This window comes from Rattus norvegicus, chromosome 7 (assembly GCF_036323735.1).
Source record: "Rattus norvegicus strain BN/NHsdMcwi chromosome 7, GRCr8, whole genome shotgun sequence".
Classification (NCBI taxonomy): Eukaryota; Metazoa; Chordata; class Mammalia; order Rodentia; family Muridae; genus Rattus; species Rattus norvegicus.
The window spans coordinates 56,228,763-56,245,704 of NC_086025.1; the positions used below are offsets into that span (position 1 = coordinate 56,228,763).

At 44.0% G+C, this 16,942-nt stretch overlaps 1 protein-coding gene across 3 annotated transcripts in view; it reads right to left on the reverse strand.

Moving 5' to 3' along the window:
• Window positions 1-6,513: 6,513 nt before the first annotated feature.
• Dyrk2 (dual specificity tyrosine phosphorylation regulated kinase 2) overlaps window positions 6,514-16,942 on the reverse strand; it is a 30,466-nt gene continuing 20,037 nt past the window's right edge. For all 3 annotated transcript variants that reach the window (XM_063263497.1, XM_063263498.1, NM_001108100.2), the window contains exon 3: window positions 6,514-12,161. In XM_063263497.1, the coding sequence (XP_063119567.1) occupies window positions 10,557-12,161 (1,605 nt within the window). In that variant the 3' untranslated portion in view covers window positions 6,514-10,556. The remainder of the gene's footprint in view (window positions 12,162-16,942) is intronic.

Consider the following 16,942-nt stretch of genomic DNA (forward strand, 5'->3'; position numbering starts at 1 on the left):
AAAAGCCTCCAAGGCTGTCCTGTGAATACTTGGTCTATTCCCCACCTCACTTCATTTTGTAAGAAAAACCCATGGTCTAGAAATGTTTTTTCCGATCAAGTTCATCATAGAAGCCGGGCACACATGATGCTCTGCCTCCGTGAAACGTCACCACTTGCAAGTGGTTCTCTTCTAAGCTTTCTGCATGAGAACTCAGAATGGCTGTTTAAATGACTACATGTTTATTGTGCCAATTGCTTCCTGGTGTGATCACAAAAACCTCAGCGTCCTCAGCATGGTCCATGTAGTCCTGTGCACACACTGGCCTCTCTCCCAAACCTTCTTGTTTCGGATCATCCAGGGCTCAAGAGGCACATGAGGTTCTCAACCTGTGGGTCATGACCCCTTTGAAGTCACATGTCAGGTACTGTGTGTTTCAGATATTTACCTTACAATTCATAACGGCAGCACCATTATAGTTATTAAGTAGCAACAGAATAATTTTATGGCTGGGGTCACCACAGCATGAGGGACTGTAGCAAAGGGTCTCAGTATGCAGAAGGTTGAGAACCAGTGCCGTAAAGCATCTTCTCCCAGAGGACCTTTATCGTGCCGTAAAGCATCTTTCTCCCAGAGGAGCTTTACGTTGCCGTAAAGCATCTTCTACCAAAGAAGCTTTACCTTCCTCCCAGTAATTATCCTTTCACCGGACATCTAGTCACTTGCTGTCCTGTGCTTTGAATAATTGACAGCTAACATTCTAATGATTACCCATTGATCACCCACCTTCAAGGCTAAACTGTAACCTCCAGAGACCCCTTGTGCTATGTGTCAGTATGTGCACAGAAGACATGATGGGAGGAAACTGAGAGGATGCTGCTGCCTTTCTCCTCTCATCATCACTAACCACACAGTGCAATGAGATCTTCCCGGGGAGAGGGAAGCGCCAGGTTCGGCTTCAGGGTAGTAGAACCTTGCCCAACTTCATGCCTCCCAGCCACACGGCACCTGTGAAATGTCTGGGACACAGTGCAGCTGAGGAAACCCTGCCATGATGATATGCACCTTCCCAAGAGGTATATGCTACACTCTCTCACTCTGCCTAGGCTAGCCCCAAAATTACACTGTCGCTCCACACAAGTTGGACAATGAACAAACCCTACTCACCTCCATGAGAACAATTCTCTTCTCTCAAAATGACCCTTAGCTCTGTATCCATCTGAATTCCATTGAGACCTGGCTGAAATGCCCCTTTGAAGCTTTTTATCCAGTACTAACATAAATAACCTTCTAAAGAAACAAACTCCTCCCGGTCAGTGTTATTATTGTTGTTTTAATAGACCAAGCACAGCAAGTACATGTACCATGCCCCATCTTTCAAGTGCCGTTATCAAATCTTATTTGAAATTTCTCTTTCCATGGTTTCAGTTACCGGATGTCCATGGCAGTCGGAAAATATTAAATGACAAATTTCAGGAATAAGTAATTAAAACTTTTAAACTGTCACCACTCTGAGTAGAATCTCATACTATACCACCTGGGCCATTGATACATCCCATATGTCCAGGGTATACATGTGCTACACATTAAACACCCTTCAGAGGTAGCCGTCTTGGTTATCAGGTCAGTCTGCACACTCACAAGGCTTGTGTTCGAGTGACATCAATTTTTGCAATAATGGCCTCAAAGAGCCAAAGTACTGATCCCCACCTGCCTTTAGTTAGGGTCTTATTGCTGTGAAGAGACACCATGACCAATGTAAGTTTTATAAAGGACAACATTTAATTGGGGCTGGCTTACAGGTTCAGTCCATTATCATCAAGGCAGGAGGATGGCAGCATCCAGTCAGGCATGGTGCAGGAGGTGCTGAGTTCTACATCTTCGCCTGCAGGAAACCAGGAACAGACTGAGCATCCTCAAGTAGGTAGGAGGAGGGTCTCCAAGCCCACCCTGCCACTTCCTCCAACATGCCACCTTCTTTTTTTTTCTTATAAAAGAAAACATTTAATTGGGGCATTGCTTACAGTTTCAAAGGCTTAGTTCACTAGCATCATTGTGGGGAATACGGGAACATGCATGGCACTGGAGCAGTAGTTGAGCGCTACTTTTTTTTTTGCTGCAGAACTATTTATTTATTTATTTATTTATTTATTTATTTATTTATTAACTTGAGTATTTCTTATTTACATTTTGAATGTTATTCCCTTTCCCGGTTTCTGGGCCAACATTCCCCTAACCTCTCCCCCTTCCCTTCTATATGGGTGTTCCCCTCCCCATTCTACCCCCATTACCGCCCTCCCCCCAACAATCACGTTCACTGGGGGTTCAGTCTTAGCAGGACCCAGGGCTTCCCCTTCCACTGGTGCCCTTACTAGGCTATTCATTGCTACCTATGAGGTTGGAGCCCAGGGTCAGTCCATGTATAGTTTTTGGGTAGTAGCTTAGTCCCTGGAAGCTCTGGTTGGCTGGCATTGTTGTTCATATGGGGTCTTGATCCCCTTCAAGCTCTTCCAGTCCTTTCTCTGATTCCTTCAACGAGGGTCCCGGTCTCAGTCCAGTGGTTTGCTGCTGGCATTCGCCTATGTATTTGCCGTATTCTGGCTGTGTCTCTCAGGAAAGATCTACATCCGGTTCCTGTCGGCCTGCACTTCTTTGTTTCATCCATCTTGTCTAATTGGGTGGCTGTATATGTATGGGCCACATGTGGGGCAGGCTCTGAATGGGTGTTCCTTCTAATATGCCACCTTCTAATAGTGCCACTCCCTGGGCCAAGCATATGGAAACCATCGCACCACCGTTTTGTCATCCTCTGGCTGTTTGTTGTCCTAGTTCATTATTAGCCATTTGTCACCTCTTTCTGAAGCTACTTTATGTAAATATAGCATCCAGTTTCTCAACAGCTTCACATGTTCAGGAAACACCGGCCCTGCCCGTAAGAGAGGGATATTACATTCTGTCTCTCAGACGCTTCATCTCTATGAGAGAAGCAAGGGGCAGGAGAGCAGTCTAGCCAGGGAGATTATGTTTGTTGGGGAATTGGGTTTAGCTGGCCTTTACAAACTTGCCCTTCGCCTGTGTGTGTGTGTCAAAACGATCTCTTTAAATCTGAAAGTTGCTCGGAATCCTTTTCAGTGGACGAGTAGGTGGGATTCGCTCAAAGGCTTCAAGTCTTCAGCAAACTCTAGTTCAACAGAACCAAACACATTCATCTTTGAGTCTCTCTGAACAAATAGGGTACGACAGTTGCCTTGGATTCCACGAGGCAGACTCGAACTGGCTGCAGTTACTTCTCACGAACCAACAGCTGCTAGTTCCTACCCTTCATCCCACCCCTCTTCTTCAAACACCCACTACCACCACCCACTCCTGCCGTTTCCTATGGATCCTTTCAAGTGGGCTTTCTTCATTGGCCACTCTTCTACAGACTGCCGAGGAGAGCCAACTTCCTTGTGGCATTTTCTTCTCCTGAAAAATTCCTCGGTGACTTCCTTGCACCCGAGATAAAGGACATAAAACATTATCACCCATAGACAGGGCTTGGCTGGGTCTGGCACACAAGTTGTTGCAGCTTCGTTTCACAGCAAGTTCCTTACTCTCTGGACTTCACAGCTCCTTTGGCTGCTCCCTCAGTTTCCTGTCACTGCCCTGCTCTTCCTCAGAAAAAGCTATTTCCTAGAGAAGCTGCCCACGGCCTATACAACACAACACGCCCACTGTGTCGTCGTGGTACGCACGCTCACCGCCACTCGAGTTTCCTTCACATTTCCATTGGATTTGCCGTTCTTTGTTCATCCAATCATGTTTGCCTTCACGATCGGTCTAAAAACTCCCCAAAGACAGGATCTGTGTCTATCCTATTTTGTTCAATATGTTCTATTTCTAGTGCCTGGGATCCAACCCCGCATATAGGCATTCAGTAAGGACTTGGCATATGAATGCGGTCTGCAGCAGATGTTGAAGGGAGTCTATGACTTCAGTGTCTTTCCTCTTAAGTGTAAGCATGCTCAGGACAAAAGCCCAGTAATTCTAATTCTAAAGAAAGGGGAAAATAAATAGGGCATTGCCTTTGGAGGACAAGGATCTAAAAGTCTAGAAAAACTGCTTATAATCAGTTACATACACACAAACAACTGAAAACTTATTAAGTGATCTATTTCATGGGCTTTGGTTTAATAAAGAATACTTCATTTCTACCAGTGAAGAAGTGGGTCTTGATGTTTAAAACTGCTCAAACGTAGGAGGTAAGTAGCCTGTTAATAGAAAGCAAGGAAAGACACCATCTTTTAGTTTGTAAAAACTGGTTTATTTACAATTTGGTATTTTAAAACTGTCTGAAACGTTTATAATATGTCCATATCCATCCCTGGGAAGTAATCTATATTGACTGAAATATACAGCCAAAGGGTAGAAAACCTGAATAAATCTCAATATAAGAGATTTATCTACTGCTAACCATCAGTGAATTTTAACTTTTAGTCCCCTGAGAATTAGTGTGTCAAAATGTTTTCATGCACTCAAGTGTAGGAAAGGAAAAAAAAAAAAAAACAAGTTTAAGACCACAGGAAATCATGAGCGCGCTACAGTCACTCTTCCCGCAAATGGCTGCATGCCTCGCTTCTGCAAATGAGTGGCTGTGTGTGCAGCTGCATCTAAATTTACAGGTAGATCTCAAGAGGCCAAAACATCCTAGTCTTCAGTATGTCTGTGGTTTCGCAATTGAAAAGGTATTCTCAGAAATCGGTAGCTAGCAAAACTCCCTTCGTTCTAGTCTTCTCCCTCTGTTTTTACAAAGTCTCTTTGGTGTCATTTCGTTTTCTTCAGCATCAGCTGGGGATAATTACAGCTCAGAGGAGTGTGTAACAATGAACGATGCTGGTGAGACACGGTGGGATCTGAGGGGAGCTTTCTCTCCTTTGTGGGAGGGAGAGATGATCCTGAACCCTGCCAAACACAATACAATCACACCTCTGCGAGTCCTTTCCGCAGTCAGCTAATGCTGCAGAAGAACCACCACCATTCCTGGTTGACTAAACTTCCCTGAGACGTAGAAAAAAAATTGGCCACTCCTGTCTCCCTCGCAGTTACTAAGAAGGCAACCACAGTTGATCCGTGAAGGCAAAGGGAAACCAAATGAACCAACCACTTGCATGAAGACACAATTCTGTCATGTACACACAGCACAGTGGTCAAATTTTCTTTGGGGAGGGACTTATGTACCACGAGTGACGAGTGTTTGTGTTAAGTCTGAAGGAAAAGAGGTGTAATTCAAACTAGAAGAGACAGCAAAGCCACAGATACCCATGGTTACGGATCTCTTCTAAAGCCCTTTCCAAAACAGATCAGTAAGCAAAGCCCTCCCTTCCTGGAAAGATCCGTGTTAGCGCTAACGAGGCTGGTTTGAAAGCAGCTTTGAAGCCCTTATTTCTGAATACTTATTTTTAAACCTGCTGATTCCAAAAGGTGATCGGTTCTAGAGGCTCAAACAGAATATAGCTAACCGACTTAAGAACAGACCTAGATTTGGTAAGAGGGGCGGAAATTGGTCTTTCCTGAGTCAGACAAGGGTGCTGTGTGGGTCTGCTTGAAATTTCATACACATCACACTCCTTAGTTTTGCTCACGTTTGGTGGATCAATTCTCTGTGTTGTGCTTTTTTTTTTTTTTTTTTTTACACTGGATGTGGAATAAGCAGCCAGCAAAACAAGTCTGAAGACCTTTGCACTGTATGTGAAGACAAAAGCTGGGCTTAGGGGTCTCATGCTCCCTCCCCTCAGCAAATGCCACCTACCAACTATCGATAAGGTACAGGAAGCCAGGGAATTAAACAAATGTGTGCAGTAGTTCTCCCCGTGAGACGAATGCGCCATCTACGTCATGGCCCTGCGATGTCTGGCATATTTATTACCTTGCTTGTTGTCATCGGCCAAGTAAACTGAAGTTCGGCGTTAAGTAAGCTGGACACATCTTGCGTTAGCTGCAGCTCACAAGCCTTATTTCCTGACCCCACCATGTCAGGTGACACCAAATGTGAACCATGGAGAACACCAATGATAAAAATAGCAAACACACGCACGTTTTTGAAAGCCTCGGGTAGAGCTGGGCGCATCTTCAGATAACTGACCTGGGCTGGACTCTACTCCTGGGAATATCAGGGAAGACCTGAGCGCCCTGCTCCCTTCAAGACCGACAGATACAAGGACTTGAAGCTCTAGTACAGTGTGGAATGTAGCAGATACCATATAAAGAAAAACATTGGAAATTACCAAAGAGAAACATAATTACCTCAAGAGCTCTGATTCCCTAGGGGTTTCTTCCTAAAAACTTCATTTAAAACAAACAACAACAACAAAAAAACAAAACAAAACAAAACGAAAAAAAGAAACCCCTCTGGATCTGCATACTTATAGTGAGGAAATAATGGGTGGTCTTATTGTCTCACATCACCTGATGTGATAAAGCCTCCCCGGGTTTAACAAACCAGGAATAACCATACCGGAAACAGGGTGAGATTATCGTTAGAAAAGGGGTGAGAAGTAAGGTAGGACATTAAAATTTTATTCTGAAATTATCTCTGGCCACAACAATAAAATTTAACAAATATTCACTAAACAGTCTTTACTTCTGCTTCCGGCTGTACAATGCATACAGTATCATAGAACTGGCCACTAGGATTCAAACCCACTAGAACACTTTCCATGTTAAGTGGCAACAGCAGCATCTCACAGAAATCTGTACATACATATATACACAGTCCACATTCAACCATTTCACATGTTTTTCAGTACACACAGTTGCAGCATCATTATTAGTCACGTGTCTAAGTTGTTGCTCGATAAAAACCCAAGCCCCTGCCTAGACAGAACTGCAGCAGTTGAGCCGATAGAATTACAATGTATCATGTATCGTATATATGTCGGTTGCAGAGAGATGTACAAGCCCCTAAAAAACAGAGTCCACAAATACTTTTGTTTTTTTTTTTTTTTCAATGCTACCACAGCATCATGTTGGGCGATATCAAAACCTTTACCAACCGAATCAGTTGATTTTTTTTTTAATTTCAAAAAAAAAATCTTCTGCTTACCAGAAATATTCTTGATGAAAAAAAATTACAAAAATGAATGTTCTCTTTAAAATAATTCACACTTTTTAAGATTCCAATATGGCCCAATGCTACTGATGCCTAAAGTGTTTTTCCCAGCCTTCTGATGGAGTCACCTAACAGGGCTCCACATCACCCAGTAAGTTTAAAAGTGGCTTAAGTGCCATGCACCCAAATTGTAAAAATCCCTGGCCCTCCTTATTTGAGCCAGGCACATTAAAAAAAAGAATGCACTTTGGTTCAGACCAAATGCCCTGGGATTAATCACACTATAAAATTAAATGGTTTTGAGGTAAATTTTTACAAATACAGTTGATTTTTGTCTAGTGTTAGCCTAACAAAGAAAGTATCATTTAAAAAATCAGTCTGATGTTAAGATACAAGAAAGACCATCTTTAACCTCTTAAACATGGGAATTCCTGGTGTAGTTAACCAATAGTTAATCTTGCTCAGCGCCCAGTGACGACTCCCGCCTTATGGTTTCTATTAAGGCCTATAAATCTAGATATTTAAGACAGATGTTATCTTTGCAGAGGCGGCTTCCACCTTTACTACCTCTCATTCAAAGAGTCAAAGAGGCCAAAAAAATGCATGCCCCGTAACATGGCATTCAGAACAAAAGGCACATTAACACTAAGGGCACAATTCCTCCTCTGCGATGTTAATCTACACTGCCTCGCATCCCTGCGTGTTCCACCGTTGTGCTAAGAACACTCTGGTAGTGCAAGAAACAGCGCCAAGTGAGACTGCAACCAGAGACAAGACGACACTGTGCTATTCCTAAATCTGAAAACAGCTCAGACATCCCTAGACAATGGTAACCTGTGAGACCAAAGACTGTTTCCAAGCCAACTCCCAGTAGCCTATCAGAGCCCTTTATTTAGGTTAAGATCATGAAGAGGCAACAGTTTCATTTTAGACACAATAATTAAGTAGGAGTCTCCTCGAAGCAGCCGTATCAGTAAAAATGCTGAGACGGTTTTTATGAATAAAGGAAATTTCACTGTAGTTGGGGGAAAGGAGGAGAAAAAAAAAAAAGCCTTGTAGCACTGCACATAATAGTTTGCTTTAAAGTTTCCGGTTCCGTGTACGGGTAAAGCTCATGACAAATGGCCTGCTGGCATCCACGAAGAACCAGTATTGTGTGGTAGGGGAAAGACAAGCGGTCTTCGTCCACTTCTAAACTGTTGCAGGTCTAGTGACGGTCTAGGGGAGTTAGTAATGTCAGGCTCAGGTTCCCATAGCAACTAAGTGAGAACAGAGAAAGGGGGCCTTGGAAGGGGGAACAGCTTCCATTTTTAAAAATTTCTTTTAATGACCGAAAGACAATAACCATCATTAAGAGACTTGTAGCTTTACAAAGTCCCCAGACCAACTCTGTATATTTCTTATGCCTTTAAGCCAAGTTTCAAAAAATAAATACACAATTTTTAAGCCCTATAAGCCACTGATTGGGGGCACTGTCACATGAGAATCATTATGTAACTTACTGACGTATTATTGCACTTCACAGATTACACAGAACTGTGTATAGTATGCCAAAGAATTTGACTAAGGGAAATAAGCTACAATTTGCTAAGTACAGAGGTACAAATTAATTTATCAATGACATCCTTAAATAGTAAAGCAAACAGTGAGATTACTAACTTATTAATAAGCTAATCTTATTACTGATTTTTGGCAAATATTTGAAATAATTCCTGAGCATATTTTTCCACCATCAACTGGCAAAGCCTCAAGATAAGAAAAATGTTTTATTCAAAATGACACTTTCTATTTTTTTTCTTTTTCTATTCTTTTTTTTTTTTTTAAGTAAGAGAAAACAGAATTAAAAAAAAAAAACGTAACCAGAAACTTTCTTGGCCTCACTGGGGACCATGCTTTAAGTACTTGTAAATCGATTTACAGGCAATACAATAATATCTGTGCATATAAAAGATTATTTATCCTAATTTTTACTATCCAAAACCTATTGTCCAAACAGGCAGAAATCTTTCTCTATTAAATTGCACATACTAAAAAAATTCTTCCCACGTGCCTTGAAATTGATATATATCACTTCATACATTAGTGATAAAATACTGAAATTTTCACTGTGAAAATAATTATTATTCAGAGAAGAAAATATTCTTTTACCTAACTCTCAGTTACTCTCTCAGGTAAAGCGTCATTCCCCACCAAAAAAAAACCAAAAAAACCCCCCAAAAAAGCAAAAAAACAACAACAACAAAAAAAAAAAACCACTCAGTGCGATTCAAAAGAAAGTCAACTAAACAGAGGAACCATTTTCCCCTCCCCCGTGGCTCTTCTAGTGAAGGAGAGAATAAGTCAGACCATTTAACTTGACGTGGAATTTCTCCTCCCTTTCCAACCCCTTTTCTTTCTAACGAAAGAGCTGACGCTTCCCCAGGCTGAGGGAACCTCTGTGGCACCTGCAGCGCGGACTGACTCCAGTCGGTCGGCTAACTCTTCTTTGGAACTATGGGAATCCCCACCTTAGGTAGCCAGGCCGAGGTTCTTTTGGAAACTGGGATTCGAAACCATGACCATAATGGCGGCTCAAATGTGTCTCAAATGTGTGTTACCGGTCTGGGATGGACAGCTGAAGACCAAGGGCAAACTAAATGCGGGCAACAGATGTGTGTGGTGGAAGAGAAAAGGTAGCAGGGCGCAGTGTTGGGGAGAGGTCCTTAAAATGGGATGCAAAAGCAATTCCGTAACCAGAAGGCTTCCTGATCGTGACAGCCCCCCACCATCCCAGAGCCTCAAGGGGGGGAACTCACACATCTCGGACTCCACTTGGCCACTAAATGCTGCTGGGTGGCTTAAGAACATCAGAATGCTAAGTGGGCAGTTGAAGGCGGGCATTCCTATTTTGTAATCATTTGAAGAGACGGTGAGGAAATAGAAAATCTCTAAAGTGCAGTTTTCCTTAAGAGATTTTCACCCCTGACCCCCTTCCTCCTCCTCCGCTCTGACCCAGATTAATTCATGGAGAACTGGGCCAAGGTGTGCGGCTTCCGTGGGAACCTGGAGCCAGGAGAGGGAAGGAGGGCCTCTGGGGCCACCTCCCTGGGGAGCAGGAAGAACCATGAAAACAGAGTGAATGAGTTTGACCAATCTGTAAATGTGTGGCAGTCATGAAGAATCAATGGCCTGCCACCGATGTGATTACTCTGCCACACTAAATACAGTAAGGCTCATCGTATTTTTTGAACACAAGGAAGGAAAACAAAAACAAAAAAAAAAAAAAAAAACAAAAAAACAAAAACAAAAAAGGTTTCAGAAAGTATAAAAACTTAAAGCATTGTCCCCGTGTATTTTATAAAAACAAAAACAGTCTTACATCAAGTGCTGAAAAGATACAAATGAGTCGAGTTATTGAGCAAATAAAAACAGGTCTGAGCTACACCTTTTCAACCCAGTAAGGCTCAGCTATAACGCGGTTTTCAGATTGCCAGCATCAGGGGACTGGAGCTCAGCTAACGAGTTTCGGCAACACTGTCCTCTGCTGAATATTCCCATTGGCATCTGTCATCTGTGCCAAATTAGTCCTCAGCTTGGAAGCTGAGCTGGAAGGTGGAGGTAACTTGGAAATGGAGGTGATAGCACCAGTACTCTCTGTGACCCTCTTCACCGCAGTCTTCTCCCCGGTCGGAGGCTTTGGCAAACGCCTCCTAAGCCACGGGTGCCGTAGAGCCTGTCCCGGGGTCATTCGGACCGCGGGATCCCACTCCAAACACTGTTTTAAGAAGTCAAGGAAAAGAGGATCATCACATCCCTTCAGTGCATTCCCCCACTCTCTGCTCTCTGGCGGACCCCTCAGTTTCCCTCTCCGGGATCTGCCTCCGTTGAGTACCACAGAGCCATCCGAAAGAGTTGTAACAGTGCAGTATCGGGGGTAACCCTTAGAGCTCACGAAATTTTTGGCTCGTTTGGAAGCATCCAGGAGTTTTTGAGAGGGCATGCCCAAAAGCTCGATCATACAAGCTAGCTGGTCCCCTTCATCCTCCCCAGGCAAGAGGGGGTAACCCGTCAGAAGTTCCGCGAGGATGCAACCCAGGCTCCACATGTCAATGGGCATGCCATACCTGGCTCCAAGGATCACTTCCGGAGCCCGGTAAAAGCGCGACTGGATGTACGTGTAGACGCGCTGGTGCTCATAACAACTGGAGCCAAAGTCAATCACTTTAATACTGCTCCGACCCTGCTGCTTTAACAAAATGTTCTCGGGCTTAAGGTCACAGTGGATTATTCTGTTTTTGTGCAAAGCATCCAAGCACTGCAGAATGGAGTGGGCGAACTTGCGCACCAGAGGCAGGCTGAAGCCTTGGAACTTATTCTTCTTGATGAGCTCATAGAGGTTCATGCTCAGCAGCTCGAACGTCATGCAGATATGGTTGCGGAAGGTGAAGTTCTCCAGCATGTGAATGACGTTCATGGTGTTGTCCTTGTCCTGCTTCCGTAGGTGTTCCAAGATCCGGATCTCCTCTGCCGCCTGCCGGTGGAAGCGCTTCTCGTTCCGCACCATCTTCAGGGCCACGTGCTGGTGGACTTTGTGGTCATAGGCCTTGACCACCTGCCCAAAGCTCCCCTTCCCGATGACTTTGAGGACCTCGTACCTGTAAGCCACGTGATCGTGGGGCACCTGCACGTATGATCCCTGGTCGTCATCATAACCGCCATTGTTGGGTCCACCTGTCATGCCTTGGCGCTTCTTTGCATTTGGACCCAAGAAGTAGATTTCGGGGTAGCTGAAAATCTCGTGGTGTTCGAAGGCTGTGAGTTTTTGAATGTATTGCTTCATCGCTTGTTCAGGTGTCATGGGGCTGGCTTTTACCTTCCCCATGCCTTCCATGGACTTCAGAGAGGTGGAACTCCCCTGCCGTCTGTGAATGCTCTCCAGCTGCCGCTCAGGCACCACAGGCAAGCCCGTCTTGCCCACCGTCGTAAGCCCATTGGGTTGGGTTGTGAGCACTGTCCTTTTGTTACTGTTGTCCTCGAACAGCTGCTGAACCTGGATCTGTCCGTGGCTGTGGCTGATGTGGAGGTGGTCATTCATGGTGTGCTTACCGCCGCCAATCTGGAATTCAGACAAGAAGCATAAACAGAAAGGAAGGGGCCCCGTCTCTCCGAGGATGACTTTAGAAAAGCCCCCATTAACCCATTCCCAGCTTGACAATATCCGATGTGGCGTGAACAAACACCCACAACCGGTTTTACTAAACTGAAAGCGATGTGTACCTACGCCATCCCATGGACCAACCAGTAGAGGGAATGAGTAGAACAGTAAAAAAAAAAAAAGAGGGAACGGTAGATCGGGCACGGTTAGGACACACAGGACAGCCCCGGAATGCCACCCCTATGTAGCCTGGGTCCGTGGAGTAAGTTTTCCTGGAGCAAGGATCAGGCGTTCATGTTACCATCCCGCACCTAGTGTTTAATAACAGGCCTGGCACATGGCAGGTGCTTTGTGCCATATCTGATCTGGAAATGAAACCGGTAAAGCACAAACAAGTACCATGTACCGTGCTGCCCACGCCCAGACCACAGTGTCGTCCACACTTCAGTTAGGCATTCTTTAGTAACAGGAGGATGGGGAGTCCCATTTGTCCAGAGCTCTCGTACGTATCTAGAACTCCTCCCAAACCACTGTGTTTCCTTCTTCCCTGGAAGTTATAATTGACCTAGGAACACACATAGCAACAAACAAAATATGCTTCTATTGACAGAATCTCACGTAGATACATGTGGCCCTGGTTACCTCGAGAACTTCAAGCCCGTTGTTTACAGTTTCTGGGCGTTGGTGACTTTGTAATCAGTTAAGGCCATTCTGTCCAACAAACTGAGCAACAGCTATTCAGTTCGGGGCCTCTGGTCCACAACTCAGGAACCATGCATGCATTTTTACAGGCTGCTGGTATACTCAGCTTTTCAACATGTGATGTGAGACTGCTGCCGTCACAGGATCTAGAATCACCTAAGAGATAAACCGCTGCGCAAGTCCCTTAATGAGCTGCAGGTTAACTGGGGTGGGAAGATCCAGTATCTATGTGGTTGCACTTTTCCACGGGTTGGGGTTCCGGACTAGATAAGCAAAGTGAGCCAGGCACTATCACTCTCTGCTTCCCTGCTGCAGAGGCAGTATGACCAGCTGCCTCAGGTTCCTGCCACCATGCCTTCCCCACCATGACAGTGTAGCCCTTCTTAAATTGCCAGCCAAAATAAACCCTTCCTCCTTCAAATTGGTTCTTGACAGGTTATTTTCTCGAAGCAGAGACAACAGTAACTAATACAAACACAAAGTAGCAATTTCTATTTCTGGCACACATGCCATCCCGGAATAGTCTCTTCTAAACAAAACTTGACAAGGCAAAGGAAGAGCCCTCCTTTTCCTTCCCTGAATCGGCTTGGGATTTCCTCCAAACAGCCTGCTGGTGGATTCTTACTTGAGACCTCAAGGAATCAACTTGTCACCATAATCTACCTCTCATTCAACCCGTATTCATAAGAGACAGGTTACAAAGTGCTGGGAACTCTGCCTATTGGGAATTTACAATAAATAGGATGAGTCCTATTTCCTTGGTGCAAAGTCCTCTCTTTAGGGTTGTTCAGACGCACTCTGTAGGGTACCATGGTAATTCAAGAAATGGTTTGGGAGCCGCTGGATTATGAAATGAAATCCCCTGATCTTCTTTTTTCTTTTTAAACTGACAAACTGCAGGCGTAATGACCATCTATGGAGTGAGATTCTGCTTACTTCTAAAACAGAAGTAAGCCAGTACTTGGGACTATGACTTTACACAATCGGGAGTTTTATTTCTCAGGGAGACTTTCAGATTTCTCTTATCAAACTCATAGGTGACTTTATCCACGTAAGGTGACTTCATGTTCTACTCAGGGAATTGGTATCTTTTTTCTTTACTTCAAAAGCAAGACAGTCCATAAAACACATCAGAAAGCTTTGCACATATTAAAAAAAAAAAAAAGTAATCCGAATGTGTGCTCCTTTCCTTCCCTTTCCCAGGTTTCTAAGGTCCCAGAAGTGGCCAAGAACTTGCTAACAAATGCTAGCCTTGGGGATGGGGGGAACCAATGCTTCCACCACCTGCCTCTAACATGCTAGGTGCTGCCCTACTCCACTGTGCCTCCGTCTCTCCACTGCTTTTCTTTCAAGCTTCATTCATCTCATTACCTCCACAGTCATTCAAGTACCAGGAATGAAAAGGACTCAAGATCTGACATCTGTCTCTTCTGGGCCAGAGAGAGATTACTTCGGATCTATCCCCTCAAATCCATGCTAGATGACTCATGAAGGGTAAAGTCAACCTTAGGATTTTAAAGATTCCTAAATGCTAGCCCAAGAAGACTTTCTGAACATCAAGAATTTACTCCAGTTTAAATTTTTATTGTTACTTTTTGTATAATCCAAAAAAAATTATTTCAAATATTTTAGTGGTCAGAAACAGAGGTTGGTCATACATTAGTCCGTCCACCATCTCTCTCTCCAACTGCCTTCTTTTGGTACCCTTTGCGGGACCAACTATGTCCCCTTGCTGATAGGTAGATCCAAGCTTCAATTCTCTGGCTTTTTCACTCCTATAATTTCCTGGTCAACGCTGAACACAGCTGGGAAGTCGGGAGCTCCTACCATTGGCTGTAGTCTACCTTCTCCTCTAGAAGACACACCTACCCATGCCTCCTGCACTCAAGCCCTTTAGCTCAGTTGTTAATGAGTTTCTGCTCCCACAGGCTACTCAAACAAACTCCTAACTTTTCTTTATAAAGTCAAATGTTTTCTTGTTATCAGTCTTCAACTTTAAAACAAATAAACAGTGATAAAAACCAAAACAAAACAAAACAAAAGAACAACCTTCTCTTTCCAAATAATCAATGGGGCTGAATACCTGGGAGTCCCTTGACAGTGTCCACCTGGGAAACCCTCAGGATCTGCACCCTTCCCACACTGTCGTGAAGCTTCCTGTGTCCTGTCTCTCATGCCTTTTCTAACAGCTACACTTCATGTTTTCCCTGGGACAACTGAGGTGGGTATGCAGGCAGAGAAAGACCCAGACACACATATACCCTGCTTCATGGCCTAAACTCTCCAAACTCTTCTTGCTTTTGTTTGTGGCCCATGGCTACATCCCACCACCACAGCCAAAGCATGCAGTAAGAACACATCCGGCCTGAGCCCTTCCGTCTGATCTATCCATCTCAGGGGATCAAGGCTGATCCAGGAATCCCATGCATTTTCACACCCCCACTTGTTGATGAAGGCAGTTTTTTCAGAGCCCAGAGATTTTCACATATGAAGTGAATGCAGCTACCCCAGTTACTGTGTGGCCCTGGGCTGAACTGCAGTGTCCTTGTGTGTAAAAAGTTCCCAAGCTACTTCATTAGGGCTCTTAGGGAGATTAGAGCAGCTACATGTGGAAAGTGCTTGGTTTAGTACTGAGCAGGTAACAGCTATGACCACTACCCTTTTCAGTCGCTGCTTTGAATCTCCTTCTTTCCACGGTCCAGATGATAAACTCCTACTCATTCTTCAAACCCCAGAGCTCTCAAGTCCTCTAATCTATTAAATCTCTTCTTCTGTACCTAGTGTGCTCGCTGCTTCATTTTACTCTGGTTTGACAAAAACTGCATCCATCTGTCTGGACACTGAGAAATTACAGCGAGAGGGTCACTTCCTATTTATCCTACGTCCTCGACAACAAACTCAGGGACACAGTGAGAATTTAATGAATATCTCCCAACTAGAAGCGCGCACATCAAGAAATGTCTCTTGGAGCCATTCTTCAGCAATAGGTGTTTGCATCTTCAAAAGAAAACATGAAGTCAACACTGAGGGAGTTGGGAAATATCCCAAGAGGCCCAAGTCACAAGATCTTGCTTGGGCCTCCGAGGCAAAGGACAGCTGGTTAAAAAGTACCTGAGGCAGACATCTTAACAACACCCAAGAGCCTTACACATTCCAGGAGTTAAAGATATTTACTTGAAGGTTCCAGTAAGAAGAGGACTTTGGGCAGGACCCTGAAATCACAACCAAAATCAAATGCACAAAACTGAGAAATGGGGAGGGGCCCCCAAGAAGGTCAGACATGCCAGGACCAGAACACAAGCTGGAACTGAGAGGTAATGTTTTACCTCTCCACAAATGCATGCATTAAAGTGGAGAGACCCATCAAGCCCTCCCGGAAACGTAGTATTAATATTAGTGCAGTAGTTTAGTATTGAAAATTCTATCAGACAACAGTAAGAAGTCTAGCGCTTTATCACCCTCTTGCAGAACCAAAATGGCAAGCGACAGATGCTCCTCGAGCTAAGACTTCTGGGTGTGTTAAAGCCTCCCCAAATCATCTTAGAAATGTTGTGTGGTGTTGTGGGAATAAAACTGAGGAGTGGAAAAATAAATCACGGATGAGTAATTTAAACATTAAAAAGTTATAAAGATATATACCAATATCTTGGAGTTGATAGAAACGAAAAGGTTTCCAATATTTTATCATTTCCTATATATTATTTTTTAAAAAAAAGCCGATGAGAATTGAGAGACTTATTAGTTTGACTTTTAGGACAAGGTGACCTAAAACTAAATTGCTATAGTATACAATAAAAGTCAGAAAGAAAGACGAAAGAAAGAAAGAAAGGAAGAAAGAAAGAGAGAGAGAAAGAGAGAAAGAAAGGAAGGAAGAAAGAAAGAAAGCAAACTACCATGGGAAATTCCAAAGTTCATATTCCAGACGTGTGCTTAAGGGAAAAGGTGGGCCTGCTCTGCTCATTTTTCTTACTAACCTTTCTCCCTCAGTCATTCCTCCACAGTTCCTGCCAGGTGTAGCTCCAGAAATAAACACACAAACA